The sequence below is a fragment of the Oryzias latipes genome, chromosome 11, assembly GCF_002234675.1.
Source record: "Oryzias latipes chromosome 11, ASM223467v1".
NCBI lineage: Eukaryota > Metazoa > Chordata > Actinopteri > Beloniformes > Adrianichthyidae > Oryzias > Oryzias latipes.
Window position 1 is genome coordinate 16,384,754 of NC_019869.2, and position 20,317 is coordinate 16,405,070.

Consider the following 20,317-nt stretch of genomic DNA (forward strand, 5'->3'; position numbering starts at 1 on the left):
TGACCACAAAAAAAAAAAACTATGTCTCTCTGGTTGAAATTCAGTGCAGATTATACCAGGAAAGCTTGTAAATTCCTGCAGATTCATCCACAGATTTTTTTCTTTTTCAGCCCAACAAGAATCCTCTTGTTTAGATTTAACACTTTTTCTTTCCCCTTGGCATGCTATTATTTTCTATGCATAGATTTGTTGAAATCCCACTCTGATGAACTGATGAACATGAAAATCATGTTTTTGGGGTTTTAACATGTTCTTATAGCATTTTTCTCATAATAGAGGACAGATGAAAGGAAAATTAAACTTGAAATTGCATTTTTGTGTATTTCTGTATTCAAATCATTGTGAATCAGGTTAAGGATTTTGGAAAAAGCTTGTACTTATGTTGTAGGTGCCACAGTCTACAGGCCAACAAGCTCCCTGCCCTGCTCCATTCTGATGTATCCATTAGCAGACAAATAGATCCATGTATTGTCATGTATGTCTTTGTTTTCCTCGTCCGAGCTGGCAGCTCAAAACGGTACAGCTGGATAAAGCTAATATTGCTCACCATTTTGTTGCAATGATAATGTTAGGTTGGGGGTGTGAGGCCTGTAAGCTAGCGGTAGAATGTGTAAACTGTAGGATGTTCGGAAGCAGGGTTAGAATGACTTAACACCATCAGTCCCACCCTCAGCTCAAAAGCAAATTTCTAAAGAACTACTGTCGCTCTGCAGAAAATATGTCCTATAAAACGACACTGTGTTTTTTCTGTTGTTTGTTTTTTGGCTTAAATCAATAGAATCATAATTAAAAGACCAACGGGAACACTTTTACAATAGATCAAAATATGGTCAGTGAGACTTTACCATTCTGTGCAGCTGGTTTGTATAAACAGAATTTTTGGGGGCATTCAGGCCCCACCGTTCACCAGAATGTCGGTAATGCAGGAAAAGAGCAGATACTAAAAGGAGCTGAAAGGATGATGTCTAGTAGTGGACTGATGTGTTCACACAGAGGGCTCTGGATTTTCGGTGCAGTTTTGTGCTCATGTCCCCTTCGTCAATTAACCCTTTCATATGTCTGTCCTTGGTCTGCCTCTGTGTGTTTCTGCGTGACTGCTGGGCCAAATCCTTGAAGTCTATGACAGGAGATGACAAGAAGCCACCGCTATTTGCTGACATTGTAATCCCGCCTTCTTTTTGTTTGTTTGTTTGTTTGTTAGTTTCTATCATCAACTGAAACAAGAATGGCGAGGCAAACTTGGCTCACACCAACAGGAAGTTAGTACAAAGGATGTTTGCAGTTGTAAAGGCTATGCCCCATCTGGCATGAGGGGGTGGGGCCAAAAAACTGAACTGAACATCTGGACAGGCATGCATTTGGAGCAAAATTTAGCACAGCCAGCTGCTGGGAGAGGGTGATTCAGTCTCATTCAGCCTGATCTCAGCAATGACTGACTGCACCCATACCAAGGGATTACACTGAGAAGAACATTACTACACACTTGTAAGAGGATTGTAACACATGTGCTTTTACCACAGCACACTTGCAGTACAAGAAGACGTGTGAATTCCTCTTCCAGAACAGCCACCAACTCCTTCCCTTTTCTTGTTCTCCATTCACTTTTTCATCCCTCCTTCCAACCCCTTCATCTCCTCTGCAGAAGCCTTGGAGGATCCATCGAGTACCGGCGTAGTGGCAGGTGCGGTCATCGGCTCCCTTCTGGCCTTATTGTTGGTCGTGGCGCTTATTGCAGTTCTCCTGACCCGCAGCCGACGGCAGCAGAGGCGTGGGTACCCCAACAATGGGGAGTCCATAACAACTGCCAGTGGGGGGAGCAATGGGGACTATGGAAACAAAGCCCGCCTGCTCTTTATTAGCTCTGGCAACAGCAGTAAGAATGGAGCCAGCACAAACAACAACGGGCCCATGTACACCTATCGAGAAGGCTGCGATGCCACAGGAATGCCAACGGAAAAGGCCAACAACTACCATCCTCATCACCTTCATCGTGCCTCATCTGGCAACCCTCCCACTCCACACGACATCCTCCTTTGCGCTGAGATGGACGAAGCTGAAAGGAGGAAGTACGACCTGGATGACAGCTTGGATGAAGAAGAGGAACGATACGATCGCTTTGGAGAAGGTGGAAATGTGCCGCCGGGCGCCTATCATACCCACAGAGGTCACCAGGAGGAAATGGACGCGTACATGGACGACGACATGGAGTCTCAGAGAGACGGCTCAGTCATTAGCCGGACTGCTATTTATGTCTGATGGAGAGCAAAGAAGAGAAAAGGCCAACCGAGGAGCTAAGATGAAGGAAGCGGGGAGTCTCAGACAACTACCCCCAAACACTTTTGAAATCCCGACCACTCACATTCGCTTAACACCCAACTACTAAACATAAAGAAAAAACTGCCATCAGTTATTTCCTTTACTCGTCACAGTGACTGTATATTTTTTACAAAGGGGATCGACAGTGGCACAATATGAAGTCAAAGTGAACCACTAAAAAGGTTTGATTCTGTGTGTGAAACTGCAGAAGGACAACAGTAACCATAGCAAGTCTTGACGCAGTGCCGCTTACAGCCTTGTTCTTGTCTCTTCAGCTTTGCTGCGTGGTTTTGTGCTAAGTGACTCAAGTGCTTTGACTTTCTACTCAATCTGCAGTTTCAAGTATGGTGAGCACTGTGATCACTGTCACTGTTTAAAACATCCCAACATCCCGTCTTGATTCAAAGCCACCGAGAAAAATCCTCAACAACCTGTTGATGTCTCAAAAATCATGGACGCTACAATTCCCAGCTGAAACTTAAGAACAGCCAAATGTATAGCCTTGGCACAAGTTTCTGTTCATTCCAGGGGGGTCTTTGTGTGGGTTGGACCCCGTCGCACCCCACAACACCACCTGGTTTCCTGTTGGGAGCTGCTGAGGCGAGAGGCCTCCAAACTGAGCAACATAACAGACTTAACTGTGTGCTAATGTGTGACTGGCTGTGCTATTAATGATGTGCATCATCTGTATATTAGGCGCCATCCCACCATAGCACAGTTGTTGTTATTGCTGTTGTTGTAGATGTTGTTATTGTCGTTCTTATTGTTACTCTTGTGTAATGGTGTTGATCTTACGAAGGAAAAGACGCCCTAGGAACCTTGGGGGGGGGGGGGGGTCTCACACAGCCCCACATTGGGTCGGTTAATGACTCAATACATGAATAAAAAAATGTGCACTTCTCTTTCTTTAACTTTACCAAACTTTCCCTGCCTATCCTCTTGTTCCATCCTCCTTCTCCTCCACTCTGATCCCTTCATTCAGTCTTTCTGTTGTATATGAATTGTATATTTGTTGTTTCTTGGGTTTTTTTGCACTCTCACACCAGACACTCTTTTCTTACTCTACACTTCTTTTCTTTACATTCTATTTCATTTACATTTCTGGCGGCTCAGACGAATGTTAACAACTGTGTAGAGGACGAGGAGGAAGATAACCTATGTTTTCTCTCCTGTCTGTGTGGCATACAGTGAAGCACAGCATTCACAGGCCCTGTTGGAGAGATTAGTCATTCCTCACATCCTGTCAGTTTTTAACTGTGGAGAAAAAAAAAGGACAAAATCACCGTCTATAAAAGATCCAGGATCATGTGAATGAATCTGAATCAGTCTTTATCACGCTACACCTGATGGGGAGAAGGAACTTCTCTGTATCCATCCACGGCAAACAGTCCCTTCTCTTGTTCTTGTTCCGATTCTGGCTACACATTTTGTACGCAAGCAGGATAAAGAAATCGGTGTTGATTTCACCAAGATAAGATTAGTGGTTAATGTTTAATGATGGTGTGTGTTTCCATGGCAACATTGTCTTTTGTCTAGAAGCTTTTCTAAGCTGCATTAGGATGGGAGATCTAAACGATGCCTGCAACTAATGATGATGTTGCTACTATCTTAATTAGTTAATATCTAGTTCAGGACATATTAAGGCATGTTAAAAGGGCAAATGTTAAGATCTCATCTGGAAATCAAACCAGCTGCCTGAGGTGACAGTGGGCAAGATAGACTCAGCAAACTGGATTTGTTGGAGGAACATGGCGTTTTGTAACCTTTAACCTAAGCCAAGCATGTGATGATGCTGCAAGAACAACTGTTGAACTCAGATATTAGCCCTGAAAATGATTAATTATGGTCACATATCTGAAATTCAGTTGATTTTATTTGTTCTCAAGAAAAACTGTAATGTGTTATGCAACGAACAAACAGGGTCATGTGATGCTCGTTTAAGACAGTTACTGAATGCGCTTTTAGCATACAGTGTCATTACCCACTTGGGCGGCAGTGGCTCAGGTGGTTGAGCAGGTCGGCCAATGATCAAAGGATCAGCTGTTCGATTGCCACTCCCCCCCCAGTCAACCTTCGTTGTGCCCTTGGGCAAGACACTTCACCCTCCTTGCCTCCAGTGTGTTCCACTGGTGTGTGAATGTGTATGAATGTCCCGGTGATGGTCAGAGACGCACACTGGAAGCCACGCCTCTGTCAGCCTGCCACAGGGCAAGTCTCTTACAACTCACAGTTTAAGAGGCTTGGTGCAAATCTGGTGAATCTTGCTCCAAGCTTTTTTTTCTCACAGCTCTACTCCAAAATATGAAAGACTTGCCGTAATATAATTACGGTCAGACAAAAACCACTATTATTTTTTTCCAAATCAGACATCAACTGATTTAACTTTCAACACACGTTTGATCGGCCGTGTGTTTTGTTCGTTCAGCCCAAAAACGGACTTAAAAACTGCGTAGCGATGCGTGAACGCCAGAGATTTGAATGCGGAATCCTAAAACATGCATATATGTGTGTTTACATAGACTTTTTATAGGAAGTGGTTGCTTGAACGTGCAATTTTGAGGCCGGTGTGAATGTAGCATTATGTGGAGCCACAGAAAATGAAGCAGTCTTTCAGCTCATCAGCTAAAACTGTAACATGCTAACATGTATTGATAGTTGTACTTTAAGATGTTGGTTTAACAGAGTTCATTTATAAAATGTTTTGACAACTCCTAATGATTTCCTCTTTGCGAAGAGGAATAGCAAAAGGAGTGGAAGAAAATGGTAAAAAATGATCATTACACGGAGATTAAAGCCAATCATGTACATTGTAATGGACTCATGCGTGCAGTAAAATATAGGAGGTGACTCCTAATCTTGGACATGAATTCATAAAATCGTTGTACAGTTTGGGGGCTTTTGCTGTAAAACGTCTGTGCTGTGGACAACTTGCCGCTGCTTGTTATAAAAATCCTTTTTCTAAGGGATACCAAGAGTTTGAATCTCTTTTGAGGCTTTTCTCACCAATGCACTGCATGCACAGTCTGGATTCTGGCTGCAAAATTAGAGTTGTTCTCAAAAAATCACTTCAGTGCGTTTGCATAGATCTGCCAGCCACTTCAGCTCCCCTGCAATTTCTCTGAAAGACTCCAGAATGAGAGGATGAGAAAACCCAGAATTTCGATAAAGCACTGAGATCTGCATCCACTGTGCTGTGCCCAGACACTAGAAGTGTCCACAGACAAGTGCATGTGTGAACGGAATTTGCTGAGAAACTCCAAAATTGTGGGCAGATTCTGAAAAGAGTAAAGTTGTTTATGTGTCAAAGCTGTTCAATACTGTTTCAGGAACACGCTTGCCTTATGTGTTTTGTTGAAAATTGACATTTTCTTTCAGAAAATCAGTGTTCAAATCAATGTTGAATCATATTATCCCTTTGAATTTATGTTAAAATAATGTATTTTATTTTTAACTGTTACCCTAAAAAAGAAAGAAAGGTCCATAAACAAACATGTCCTTAATTAAAATACCACATTTTCCAGATGACATCAGTTTGTTTGCCACGTCACGGCTAAATATAGCACAAGACTTTTGGATTATGACATTTTTTTAACAAAAATTCCAATATTCACTGCCAAATTTGTTACATCTAAAACAAGCTATTTGCACAAGAGTCTCACAGTATGGTGCCATCATGGTTTGGGCTTTGATTGAGTTGACCAGAAACTTTTGCCTTTGCCTTAAATTAAGATGCACTACAGAATATATCCCATGCACAGCTGTTAATACTCAACAAGGTGTTGTAACGGACCAAACTCAGATTGGAGCCTCAGTTATGTTATGTAGCAGAAGTCCTCCACAAGAAAGTGAGAGGATGCCAACATCATGATGTCACGTTAGGTGTCAAAAAAGAAAATGAAAGTAAGACCTTTAAAGTGAATCAAGCTTTACTTTTCATCTTAACATGACTGGATGTCATTGTAGGTGTGAGCTGGTAAACTGAAGGACCTCATGTAAATCTTTGGACTGCAATCAGACTTTATAATATGCATTCACAGTTAAGAGACTAAAAGATGGCTGACTTTTTTATCCTTTCACACTCGTTGTCTTAATTAGTCTCTGAATTTACAGTTTTTAAAAACAAACAAACCAGTGAAATTTTTTTGTTGCGGTTTTTGCCAAATTTGACATTTTCTCAAATCCCACTTTCATTTTAGATCAATTTTCAATTCATCATTTTCAATTGAAATTGTAAGAAAATTACTGACTTTACTACTGATAATAATATATTTGATGGTGCAGAAACAAATGACCTTGAGAAAGGATCTGGAAATGGGAACCCCTAAAGAAAGTGCTGATTTGATAGTAATCTAAAAGTATTTCTGACTCGCAACATCATAACCATTGGCATAATAGTTATTAAGGTGTTACTCAACATAAACTGTAATGACTGTTCGGCAAACACAAAAAAAATAGCTGCAACATTTACAGTTGCTGACATCTTTAATATTACCCTTTTTTGCAAGACCATGTCAGGTCCACGTCCCAGGTCACTCATTGTTGATTGTTGTGGAACATTATGCGCTGTGCAGTCTGTTGCTCTGTATATGAGACAGTTGTATTTGCTATCTTGAAAAAAACAAAAAAAAGTTAAATGGAAAAACTTTTTGGAGCCTCACAGTTTGTCTGCTCATGTTGCCAATTGAGTTAAAGTAACCAAGCTGCAGCTGTACTGTTGTCACACATGATGATTTGTAAAGCTTGTTTATTGTATCACTGGTGAATATTTAATTGTGTTTTGTACTGCAGGGGGGTGCATGCATGGTCCCGGATTTTCAAATACTTCACCGGTTTTTATTCAGATTCACTGCATTTACTGGATGAATCATTTGGCCTGTATTAAAACGCTGATCTACATTTCTAAGGCATTCTTGTCAAAAAAAGTAAGTTTCTAAGTAACTTTGAATGAGTTGTAACTCCTGGATTTTTTCATGTTTAATCCTTTTCTTTACTTTTACAATACACAAATTCATATTTTTGGGGTTTCTTTCCTGTAAACAATCCAATTGATCATTAGAGCCTAATTAGTTTGGAAGTCTTGTACCATGTTTGCACCCTCAGTAAGAAAACTTATCAGTCATAACTTTTGTTTTTGCATAACCCATTTTCAATAAAAGAAAATCTTTCTGAGACAACTCTCTGTGGAAAAATGTGTAATTAATTATGCTGAACTGTGTTTTTAGTCTATAAATACCTTTGTTTCCTCGGCACACAGCGCAGTGCTGTGCGGTGCAGCTGCTCGGATTTGCTCTGTTCAGCTTCTACAACAGATCTGCAACAGCCTCTTCATCTTTGCTTATGTGGAAATCGACTGTACGTTTCGTCTTTTCAGTCTCCTTAAAGTGCAAACTCTCCCACCTGCTTATGTATCAAGGCACAATGGTGTCCACTAAAACACCTCATTTGTGTATTTGGAGCTTAGTGTACAGTGTAAAATCACAAAATTTAAAGTCCTATAACTAGACTAGAGGTTCCTTATTATCTGCTTTAGTGAAATTGACAGATATGCAAAAAAAATCTACCTTTAGGTTGACCATTTGAACTTTTAGCAATAATGCAGAACAAATCAACAAAATAATGATATCCGTATTTAAAAAATGTTGTTACATTTGTATAAGTATTTTACTCTGAGATCTGGCTGCAAGAATTTTAGTACCCAAAGTAGTTGATTCATAAATGAATCAGATGTTGGGTCTTTTTCCTCTTTTCAGGGAATCTCACTGACATGTGGATCTATCCATCATTGAAAACACTGACCTATATACATATCTATTGATCTATCAGATTTGTTCTGCTGTGTAGAGCAAACTAACTGTAAATCTGAGGTTTGCAAGCTTTAACACAAAAGCATTTAAGCCAGTTTCTCACCAACTGAAACCCAGCAAGAGCCACAGAACCCCCCTCTACTATTTAGAATCATACATCTGAATTTTGAATTGAAAGTAGTCATTGTTGTGCAGCAGAAGATACAAATAAGTACTTTAAACTTCTTCTAACCATAATAACAGTTATGACTTATAATAATCATAATGGTAATAGTTATTATAATGATCTGACAGTATGTAAATCTGCTTAGTTATGATGTGACAATGCTTCTTGATTTTGATTTGATATTTCGTCAGCAGTGAGGGAAAAAAAGAAAAGAAAGAATATACATTACTATTGGAAGATCACCTCCATTAAAAAAAATCAAACATAAATTAAAAAATCTTAACTGAAACTGATTGACCTGAACCATTAACACATTATTTTTTAAAATCATTTGCCAAAGATCTTCAATGGAGGGATCAAAGAGCCACATGTGTCCCTGGAGCCTGAGGTTCCAGACCCCTGCTGTAGATCAACAATGACGAGACAGAAGATTATGGAAGACAGAAAAGGGTGAACTGAATCAGCCTTTTATCATTTAAATTAATTGTTTGACTCAGAGGTCTGCGGTGCAGAAAAGATTTACTGAAGATAATTCACACCTTCGTCTCCTGCAGGCTGGACTTTTATAACCCTACTCTGTCTGCTCTTGCAAAAAAAAAAAAAAAAAAATAGAAAACTGCAGAGAGCCCTGCTGTATGAGTTTTACCCAGAACCAGGAGAATTATACTCATCACTCAGTTTCGTTCAGTTTATATATTAAGACAACAACGATAACCAAGGTTGTTTCTTCACAAAAATATGGATCAACAAATGAGACAGTTATGATCCAAATCTTTCATCTTCTGATCTCAACTCCTCAAAAATCCTGATTTCAAAGTGCTAGTACCAATATTTTGGGGCCCTAAAAGCCTATTGGGCCATGGGTGGTTGTACCAGAACCAAACAGCATGAAGCTGCTTTGCAGTGCTGCACACAGATGAAAGCAGCTGTCATGTAAACTTTAAAATGTGCACTTTTCTGCTAGGTTTTTATTAATTATTGTTGCATTTTTTTAGGGCTGCACGATATGAGGAAAACTTGCGATATGCGATATGAGGGATTAATATTGAAATAACGATATAATTTGCGGTATATAAACAAATAGCGAAACAACCAAAAACATCACTCCCATTTTATTGCAACAGTTTAAGAATTGTACTCCAAATGACCCTCGTTGACATAGGAGGGATCATCTAACATAAAAGGGCTCCATCTGATTGGTCAACAACGCTAAAGGCTCTATCCGATTGGTCAAATGCATAAAGGGATTTATTTGATTTGTTAAATAATTTAAGCTGCCACAAGATTGTTTTAGCACATTGAAGGTAACCATTTATTGCATTTTTTGCTGTGTTTTGCGATATGCATATCGCACAGCTTGATCTTGCGATAACGATAAATTTGCGGTATATTGTGCAGGCCTACATTTTTTTATGTTTTGACCCACTTTTTCACAAATTGCAACATCTTTGTTTTATTCATGTCTATAGAGCAGCCACTTGCTTTATCTTTAAGAATCTGTAAGAAGCTCTTTAAATCAGAAAGAAATAACTCAAACATAAAATGTTTAGCACTCTAAATCACATTTACTCTTTAGCTTTAAAGGCCCACTCCAATCAACTTTTGATCTATTTTTAAAGCTTTGTCAGTGGTCTTCTGGTTATGATGATGCTGCTTTTGGTCAAAATAAATGTTAATTTTCTGAGACATAGTTTATGCAGAGCGTTAAGTCAGAGTCTGGTAAAGCAGATGAAGGCACCTTAGGAGATCTGGTGAGTGAATTAGAACAACAGTTTAGCTGGGTTCCATCGTTCTTTAAGCCACACAGGGAATTTCAGCTCTTTTTTGTCCCCTGTCAGTTTGGTGTGTGAAGCAGAAATAGGGTTGCAATGGTTACAAGTGTGACCTTCTGATCTTCAGCCTGCCTTCCCGCTTGGGAGGTTGCAGTTCTGAGCGTTAACTCCTGTCCTCGCTATTGTGAGTGTGGCGCCCATGCTTTGCAGAGAAGGCTGTAAAGGATCACTTGGCTCTGTCAGAGGCAAAGAGGCTGGAACAGAGGGAGGGAGGATGAGGGTGGTAGCCCAGCGCTGCATCTGGGGAATACCAAATAGGCCGAGAGAAAAAGCAACACTTTCTCTTCTCAGATCAGAGAGACTGGGAGTCATGAAAGGATGGAGGCAGAGTAGAAATTGAAACCATTGCCCCTGCAGGGGAGAAGAGAGGGCATCACCAGTTTTTTTCTTCTAAAGTTTCTGTAACTTACTGGAGATCAAGAGCGTTTTGAAAGACTAAGTTATTCACCTCGACTTGGAGATAACCACGTTTGTTGCATCCAAAAGTCCTGCTGGTTTGCTGAAAATGAAAGATGACACAGTGTGGTGGAAATAATAGATTGACAAAACAGGATTTAAGTGATGAAGGCTAGAGGTGGGCAGGAAACCTCTGTGAGGCATTGTATTAGTCCATCCCCCCGTTCAGCAAATGGCAGCTTCCGCCCATCTGACAGTCCTTTTCAACCCAGCCAATTACTGAAAAAAGGGCTGTCCTGTTTTGCTTACCTCTGCTTAGTCTATCTGCGACAGATCTCTTTAATTGTAAAGAATGTTCAGCAGCACTCTGGAGACCCCAGGGAACCCGTGGAGTTGTTATTCTCCCTTTTAGCATGCCCTCTCTTTTTGCTTCAGCCTAGGAACCCCTTACAAGCTGTTCCCTGCATGTTTAATTCAGCAGAAGGCATAAAAGTCTTCCTCACAATCTCTCTGCTTTGCTCTGAAGATGGTAAAGTGGAAGCGATGGGGGAAGAAAGGGATGGAGGAGCACTGAAAGAGGAGGAAGAGGAGGCCTATGAGTATTTGAGCTGAACTCTTCTTGCTAATCTGGTTGAAGCCGAAGCTTTTCTGGACCTGCTGAGACTCCAAAAGTTTCATCCTCCCAACACTTGTTAGATGAGGTCCTGTTGTCCACTGGAACCACATTTACCCAGAAACCCTCCTGCGAATCTGTCCTCTGCTCCTGCTGCGCTGAATTTGCACCGCTGGGTTTCATACCGGGGGGTTCGATTTGCCACGGCTGTTGCCTTTTCTCCCTGTAGGTTATTTAAGCTTTGCACATGCATGTTCCCACATGTTCTTACACACAGATAGAAATGCTCTCACGTGGGTGTCAGAATTTTTCAAGCTTCATTAAACGTTGTCTTCAGGCAGAAAACATTTATTTAGAAATTATCTTGTTATGCATGTTGTTGGTTTGGTTTTGGTAAATTTGGGTTAAACTATGCTAAAGTGATTTTAATTTGTAACACCTTTAAATATCTTATGTCCGAACTTTCTGCAGGCAAATATAACTAGTGTAGCACTTAGGCCTATGGAGCAGTGTTTTGTCAACAGTATCTTCAAACTTCTATAACTCTTTGGATATTGTAAGATCAGAAAGTATCACAGTGTTTGAACTGATATATTAGTAATTGAATATTTAAATCAGAAAATCGAATTTTGCAATGATTTAGTTTTTGTTTTTCAAATTTTTCCCCTCAAAAGAAATATTGTTTGCACCTTGACTTATGTAGTGTTTTTTTGTTTAAAATAACCCATAATATTTGAAATCCACAACGTTTCAAAGCAGAAATGCCTCTCAGTCCTTAGAAACCATTCAAACAATCACCTGGATGTGTTTCCAGTCGTGTCCTGATAAAATAAAGGCTGATGTTAGTCCCACATATTTACGTGCAGCCAAGATGCAGATTGCGGCATTTCCCGCATCGATTTTCACGTTTATCCAGGCTAAATGTTGTTGTTAGCGCATGTTAGCCTACTCCTAACCCTTCTTCCGGCTTCATTCTGCCACAAAAAAAGTACCAACCACACAGATTAAAAATAAAATGATGAGGGAACAGGCGCTTCATAATAACTATAACAATAACAAAAAGAAGCACCTTGTATATTACGGATATGCTACAAAAATGCATGTGGCAGCTCGGCTTGTTTACAGCAGGACTCATTTCCTCTTCTGGTACTTTGAAAAGAACTGCGCATGTGCAAATGATTTATTCTGACCGAAAGTGCTGCACATGTACACGTTTGCTCTAATCAAAAATAAAAAGTTTTTCTCGGCCCATGTACATGGTTGAATTCTAATCCGACCTTTGATCCGATCAAGATATTTTGCACATGTACCTGCGGCTAGTGATTGACAAATTAGAAGAAGCAAAATGCCCTTCCTGCTTGTTCAGTGTGTACACCATGGGCTAAACAGGCATTCAAAAACCCGCGTTTAGTGCGCTCTTGAACACACATAACATAAAAGGTGTGAACGGAGCTTTAGCCTTATCAAGAACACGGCACGGCATGAGTAGTTTTAGAAAGAAGGGTATAGTCTGTTTTACCCTTTGCATTTGTTTTTAGGATAACAAATAATATGCTTGAGACAAAAAAATAAAAAAATAAAAAACACCGGTAACAAATTACCAGTAATCTGTAAACAATATCAAATATTTTCTGAAAAAAATAATCTCAATCATATCAAATCTTAAAAGTGTGGTATCACCTTTCACCATTGGACAGCGGCATGGAAGAGACTAATTGACAAGGTCTGGATGCAGACCAGAGAGCTCTGATTAAAAAAAAGAGCAACATGCAAAATCACAAACAAAGACAGCAATATAGCGATTGAACAACATACATCAGTAAATGCATTTTTTTTATTAGGATTTAGTGAAATGATAATGACAATCCCAGCATTGCAGCCTTATTGCTGTCTAAAGCCTTGTAGCCTGGAGCCCAGCTCAGTGCTTCTTTTTATGAGATTTGGGAATTTAGACCACTGACATCAAATTGAATCTGTTTTTTGTTTTTTTTTGGCACATTGCACATCTGCCAGCTAATTAAAACCCCAAACGCAAAGAACTCATTACAATTAATGAAATGAATTCCATTATTAGTTTTTAATCTGTCAAGAAAACTCAGCCATTATCAGTAGTTTTTGTGTTTTTTTTTCGCTGTTGTGGCTTTGTGGGGCCCCAGTCTCAATTCATTAGATTTATTCCACAAAGAAAAGCCGAAATTTTAATGCAGTTTGGATTCCTGCTGGAGTTTTTTTAATGAGCTGGGTCTGAACAGGCCAGAATGGCACAGAGAAAAGCAGTTAATTTGGTTCTGAATGAACATGACATGATAGTGACTGACGCAATTGAGACAGCTGCGGATTTATCTTTGGTTTCAACCGCAACGTGCTGACAAAAGGGTTTGAACTCATTTGTTCATTTTTCTGTTCTGGCCAATTTCACTAATTCAAGCTTTTGATGATATTCCGGATTTTATTTCCTCTAACATCTCCTCTCTTTGATGTCCTTTGATTCAAGAGTACTCCGATAAAGCTGGTGTGCATTCAGTGCTGACACAAAACCTTGTTTTATATTTGTCATAGGTTTTTAAAGGCGCTACACCGCATAAAAAAGCATCCTATCAAAATCAACCAAACACTTCCTGTAGAAATTTTTACATTTACTACAATTTGGTGCAGAAACATCTTTATAATTTCACAAGTGGCGAAAGACAGTTTCTTAGTTATCATTTCAGAAATGTGTTAGATTTATCTTTTAGTGGACTGATGGTGCATAAGTAGGATGCTTCATTTAGAGAAAATTTGGTTCACATTCCCACTTTCATTTGCAACCATGAGCTGAGGATTATACACAAACACCATAACAGAAAGCAGAAAAAAAGCTTTATTTGCATGGTGCCTGGGGTCTCCCTTAAAAACAAGCTTTGATGTTCGTCATCGAGAGGAGGGGCCGTCACTCTTTGACATCAAGGGGAAGCAGATGAGGTGGTATGGATATCTGACAATAATGCAACCCAGACGAGTTCCTGGTGAGGCATTTATGGACATGTCCAACTGGGAAAAGACCTTGTACCAATCTCTGCACACATTGTGCTCTTTTGGACCATTCAGAGAGATTAGGTCTGGACATTTTTTTTAATACCAGTTTAAAACTGCACTACTTTGGAGCTAAAAATAAACATGCCGACATATTACAAATTTTTTATGCCTCTTTATTCAAGACAATTTGTGGATTTCTACTGTTCGTGAATGAACTTCACATTTTATATTCAGGATCAAAGTTGCCCTTTTTCTAACAGTTGATTCATCAGCCTCACTTAGCATATTCCATCAGGTGTGCTGGTCACATTTATTACAGAGAGTGGTTCAAATTAATACACAAATGAGACAATCGTAGAAATAAAAACTTGCCTTTATATCAAACCAATAAAATCCAGGGATTGTGTGACTACAGTGTTTGTGGCTACATGTGACTTTTGTCCACTTTGAAGCCCCACACCAGTCATCTTTTGATCTTTTTTCAAAGCGTTGCCAGTGGTCTTTAAATCATAATTGTGCCATTTTTAGCCAAAAACAGACAAAGAAAAAATGTAGTTTTCTAGCACATAGTTTCCGCAGAATGGTAGTAGTTCGTTAGAAATTCATCTCTGAGTTGTGGGCGGGACAGTTGGCGAGGAGCAAGCCCACCCCTCTTCCCCTTTTCCCGAGCAGGGAGCTTGTGGCCCACCCAGTGTATTTTTTACATCACAAATAAGCTTTTTTTTAAACTGTTTTTTTTTTTGTTTGCTCCTGATATACAACCATTTAAAAAAGAAATACTAAAAAAATACTCAATGCAATTTTAGGCTTAATTTTAATACATGTGTCCATCATCAGAAAAATCCTGCAAGGACTTGTTAATAACACCAAAAAAATGATTTTCATTCGACTGCGTCTTTTAGGACCAATGTTTATTTTTCTTTCACTTTAGCAAATCTTACAAAACCAGGATTGAAATTGCTCTGCATGGAAAAAACGTATACATTTACTTTTACTAGTTACATTTTTCCTATAGTGGATCCGTTTTACTACAGAAAAGCCTGTAAAGCTTCCCACTGCTGCTCTAACAGTGTCTGATGAATTTTTCAATTCAACAATGACGTGGTTACAGCATCAATAATAAAAATATAATTAAAAATGTTTCAGAATTAAGATGAAAAGACACAAAACAAATGCAGAAAGTTCAGCTCGACTTCTTGACTTGTTCATGGTTGGAATCCAGGAGCAGATGGATCAAGGTGCTGAGTTGATGAGGCTTCTACAAAACCGACTATAAGAAATCGGAGTAAACACGTGTAGAAAATGCTCTCTGGGGTGAACCTATGGATACATAAAACTTCAGCGGCCTTGAGAATCTGCAGCTCTGTTTGGATTTGAAAGATGCTTTAAGCTTTGATTTTAAATAAAGCAGACTGTAAGCAAAAATTTCTGACATAGCTTGATTCTGTGAGCCTTGAGCTGTCTAATGGTTGACATGCAAACCAGAGAAAACCTTGTAAAATAGATTTGTTGTCAGACAGAACAGTTGCACAACAGTTTCACTTTTTTTCAAGCCACCAGCAAATGTCTAAAGGTGTCAGGTGTTGTGGAAATGTGAAGTTTGACGATGCAGGGGGAACATTCTGTCAAACTTCTGGTGAAATTTATGATAATCTCAAGTCTTGATGAAGGAGCTTGGTTCTGTTTGGGTTAATTATTTCAGTTACAATCATGCAAACATAATGAGACTCATGAAAAATACTGCACTAAGAAAGGATGATATTTTCCAAAAAATCGTAATAGTAATTTGCTATTTTTAGACAGAAAAAGCAAAAACTTGAAAATTATGCGTTCAATTTTTTAAAAGCGTGATTTGATTATTCAGAAAACTTCAGGTGTTGGAGGACTCTATGAAAAAAAAAAACTTTAGAAATGAGCAAGGCTACGACGGAGTTTTAGGGCCACCGAAAAGATTAATACATTGAAATACAATAAAAAACACTTCTTTTACCAAAGAGACTATTCATTTTAAAAAGATACAAGTAAATTGATTTTTTTTATTTTTGAGAAAAAAGATTCAAATGTAGCTCACTTCTCTCTCGGTTCTGTTGGCAAAACCCATTTTTAAAATTTCAAAGCATTAATTTCAACTTTGACGGATAAAAATGGTTAAGAATTCACATGTCTCCATTATGAATAGAATCAGGATTTTTTTTCCCAGACTGTGGGCTCAACTTCCCGTTGTGCAACTGCACTGAAAAGCTCTCAGAAAGCTCCAGGCTCTAACAGTTCCAGTTACAATTTCCCCTTCAGTTTCTGCAAACTTCTGATTATTCAGCCTGTGAGAGCACAGTCATTTTCTCCCACAAACTAAATTACCCACAATTATGCGAACAAGAAAAGAAATAGTTTTGCGGTATTCCCTAAAATTATGGGAAATGTCACTTGCATTATGTTGAGCTCCAATTCCTTAGGTGCTAAGTCAGCCTAATAGGAGATTACCTAGTGGGTCGCTGATGCTCCAAGGTGTGAGTAATGGCCAAAAGCAGAGACTGAGATGAGAAGCTCGCAGCTTACTTGTGGCGTTTATCTGCAATGAAATGATGCAGATCTGTTGGATTCTGACAGAAAAATTTAAAGAAAAGCAAGGAATTAGATACATGCGAGAGGATTACATGAAACGTCAGTATAAACAGATCTTTTGAGAAGGTGCTGGTTCAAAGTCTGGTTTCTCTTGAGCAGTTTATCCTCAGCAGTATTTCAGTTTCCTCCAATAGACAACAAGTCTGAATAATTGTTAACTCTAAGCTTTAGTGGTTGGATGACACCACTGACTTTTGTAAATGTGCCTGAAAGCTGGAAAAGACTGCAGTTAAACCTCTTGGACAGAGATTGTCATGAAATGAAGCAGCTGAGGAGCAAAACACAGGTGAAAAGGAGACTTGGTGGCCAAAAGGCAAAGGCTTATCAGTTGGCACACTCTTGACGGTGTGTTATTTGCTTTGGGCATTTGACCCATCCCCTTGGGAGCTGCTGCAGTCACAGCCGCCGTTGGGAGCCGAATGTGCCGTAATTCCCCCTGTCTTAAACATTCTAAAAGACAGGGGGAAATGTAAAAAATATTAAATAAAAAACAATGAAATGTAATAAATGTAAAATGTAACAACCATAAACGGTTCAGCACATCCTTAAGTGACGGAAATGAACCAAAATCCTAGAAGCAGCTCATGTATAATCTGCATGGATCCACTCATGAACATCTCAGTTCCCACCTGCTGTAATTGAGCCCTGGTGTTTGTTGAAGAGTCTGTATCAGAGCGAACGCATTTAGGTTTGCTGTAGGATTAGAGGTTCTTTCTGGCGGCTTGCCTTTTATGTGTGCGTTTTGTGTTGATATGCGAGCCGGGACTTGTGTCATCTGTGGATTGACTTAAAGAGTCTTTATTATTGTGGGATGTTAGTTTGACGGTAAGAAGATTTGTGCGCAAATTCTTTACCCACTACTGGTTTTTAGGCAACAAACTTATCAGCTGATAGGCTTCATTTCTGTCTGTTTTTCACTAAGTCTTTATGTTAATTTTGGATTAAGATTTATGACCTTCTGCTTTAAATTGTGTCAAAAAAAAAGGTACAATTATATCAGGTTCATCCACGCACTAAATCATAACTTGCTGGGAAAAGAAATTAAAGCACTTTTTTGCTTTTTTTTTCTAGAGTTATTACAGATTTTTAACAGATTTTGCAAAACGTATTACTTTTCTTTTAAACACTGAAGCTTCTCCATCTCTTCTTCCTGAATTTCAATCTCGATATAACAGGCCTGCTCCAACTCATCAACACATTTTTACAGCGCAAAAGAGATGACATAATGCTATTTTTCTATACCTTTCAGCTCAGTTTTTCATAAAAAACCTTGCTTTAAAATAAATACTTAGACCTCTATGGAAATGATCTGTAAAGAAAGTAGCGTTTGCTTTTGTTTCCTCTGCTTGATAGTCAATCCTGTCTGATTAAGGCAACAAAAGGCTTTGTGAAGGTTGTTTAGTTTTGGTTCGGTTATTTTTTTGCGATGAGTTTTAAAAATAGAATTTTCAGTTCATCTACTATCATCTTTTTTCTATCTTTTGTGGACTTTGCTCTTCGTAGAAGTTTAAAATTCCTGCCACAAGTCGGTCTCCTGACAAGCTTTTTGTTTTGTTGTTTCATTGTTGAAGCAAACTTTCTATAATGAAACAATCGAATACTCCACCTGAATGAACCTCTGCAACAAGATAAGGTCTAATTTGTGAGTCATGAATGTTAACCTGTTCAACTGACATAAAAAATGAATTTAACAACGTTCAGCAGCATAAAAATGTTGAGCCGGAACAAAGGATTGTTTGTCCTTACTGGAACTCACTGCAGTACTTTTTCATATTTATACTTTGAATTCATTATTTATCACCATTATTGATTTTTTTAAGTCAACAACATTTGGATAAATAAAATGGTTTTAAATTGAGAAAATAAAAGAGAAACCTTATTTTTTGTCGCTTAATTTTGAGTATTTAAGAAGACGTGATTTTGCGTTTTTGAAGTAATTTTCTGCTTTAAACTTTACAATACTTCTACATTGTCCTAAGGCCAAAATTCAGCTTTCCATTTCTCTTTTGGCTTTACAGCAGTAGAACGTTCTGACAATGAGGAACCACAGAGCCCTAACAATTCTCAATAAGGGGACCTTAGAACCGAAGATTGTGGGTCAAATCCAAAGTTGGGTCATACCAAAATTTTGAGACCCAGTAACCCCTCTCTATTGGACACTTTACTTTAAAGTCCCATTCCCATCATTTTTTGGTTTACTTTCAAAGCATTCCCAGTGGTCTTTTGATAATGATAAGGCCACGTTTAGCTAAAATCAAAAAAACTTTTAGCAGTTTATCATAAAATTTGCCTCTGAGTTGTAGGCAAAGCTGATCTCAACAGTTATCACATGTGTGGTTAATTAACCAGAATAGGTGTCAGTGGGGGCGGGGCATCACCTGGAATAAAAAGAGAGACCAAGAGAGAGAAAACGTTCTTTACTATTTTAATTAGGGCAAAAAATGAATTCTAGTGTGAAGATACATAAAGGTATTTGAGTACGTAGAGTCACGGTTGCTACAGTAATGACTGAAAGACCCAAAATGCTTGAAAATCCCTTTTTAGTTGGCATAACGAAAAATAATTGTACACACATATACAATAATCATAGTGAATGAAATATTAAAGGTGAACGTATGTACATGTTTTGCTGCAAAGTTACCTCTGTGAAAACAACAGACAGAATCCAAACTGTTAAACTGATTAACCTTGAAGAACTCCAATGGACAAAACAGTAATAAATGAAACCAACTGTGTGAGCAAACAATTGTGCACTTCCAATATGTGTATGCTCCCGACCATGTTTGTGTACCAGAGGTAAAAGTCCCGTACAGATAATTTCTGGAACATTAAATGAAAATTACTTCCTTTGAAGCTGAGCGAACTTTCTCTGGAGTACGGGTCAGCATTTAGAAGGAGATCTCTAAAAGCATAGACGAGGGTTTATGTTTCAGCCATTATTCTAACTGCACCAAGCACTGTTTTACATTGGCATGACAGTCACTTTGAGATGAGCTCAGATGCACTAAAGATGTCAAAGAAAACAGATTATCCAACTTCACATGTACGTAGAACATACTTATGGAGGCAGAGGCTGAGGTGACCTGCGCATTGAGGTGAAAATAATATAGGAGGAAATAACTTCAAAAGAAGCTCCGTGGGCATCTGATCACCTCTTTTGTTCCTCATGTGAGGTCACACAAGGATGCACATATGTCAGTAGTATTTGTAGGTGCATTCATTTTTTCTATACCTAGATGTTACATTTCAATAGGTGTAAACAAAACTAATGGTACCCTTGTTTTAAGAGAACAGCTTGAAAACAACAAAAGTAATAATTTAATGATAATTAGCCATTGGAAATCAGGCACTGATGGTTGTTGTTTCTTTAAAACTTTACGGGAGAGCATTCCACAAATAAAATGATGGTAGTATGTGCAGAACAATATAATTTATAAGAATGTCTACCTGAAGAAAAATAAAATAACTAGAAAAAGCTGCCTCACCTGCGGTAATGCAAATGTAAATTCCTTGAGCTAATATTGGTCACTACACAATAAAAATGTGTCCAGCC

General features: G+C 38.7%; 1 protein-coding gene across 3 annotated transcripts in view; it reads left to right on the forward strand.

Annotated features, from left to right (window-relative positions):
* LOC101156103 (poliovirus receptor) overlaps positions 1–20,317 on the forward strand; it is a 340,329-nt gene that overhangs the window by 197,816 nt on the left and 122,196 nt on the right. Inside the window, exon 7 of one of the 3 annotated variants that reach the window (XM_011481006.3) lies at positions 1,643–8,895. The exons of the other annotated variants lie outside the window; for them this stretch is intronic. Within the exon in view, the coding sequence (XP_011479308.1) occupies positions 1,643–2,256 (614 nt within the window). The 3' untranslated portion in view covers positions 2,257–8,895. Of the gene's footprint in view, positions 1–1,642; positions 8,896–20,317 lie in introns of those variants that run through there. 3 annotated transcript variants of the gene reach the window in all.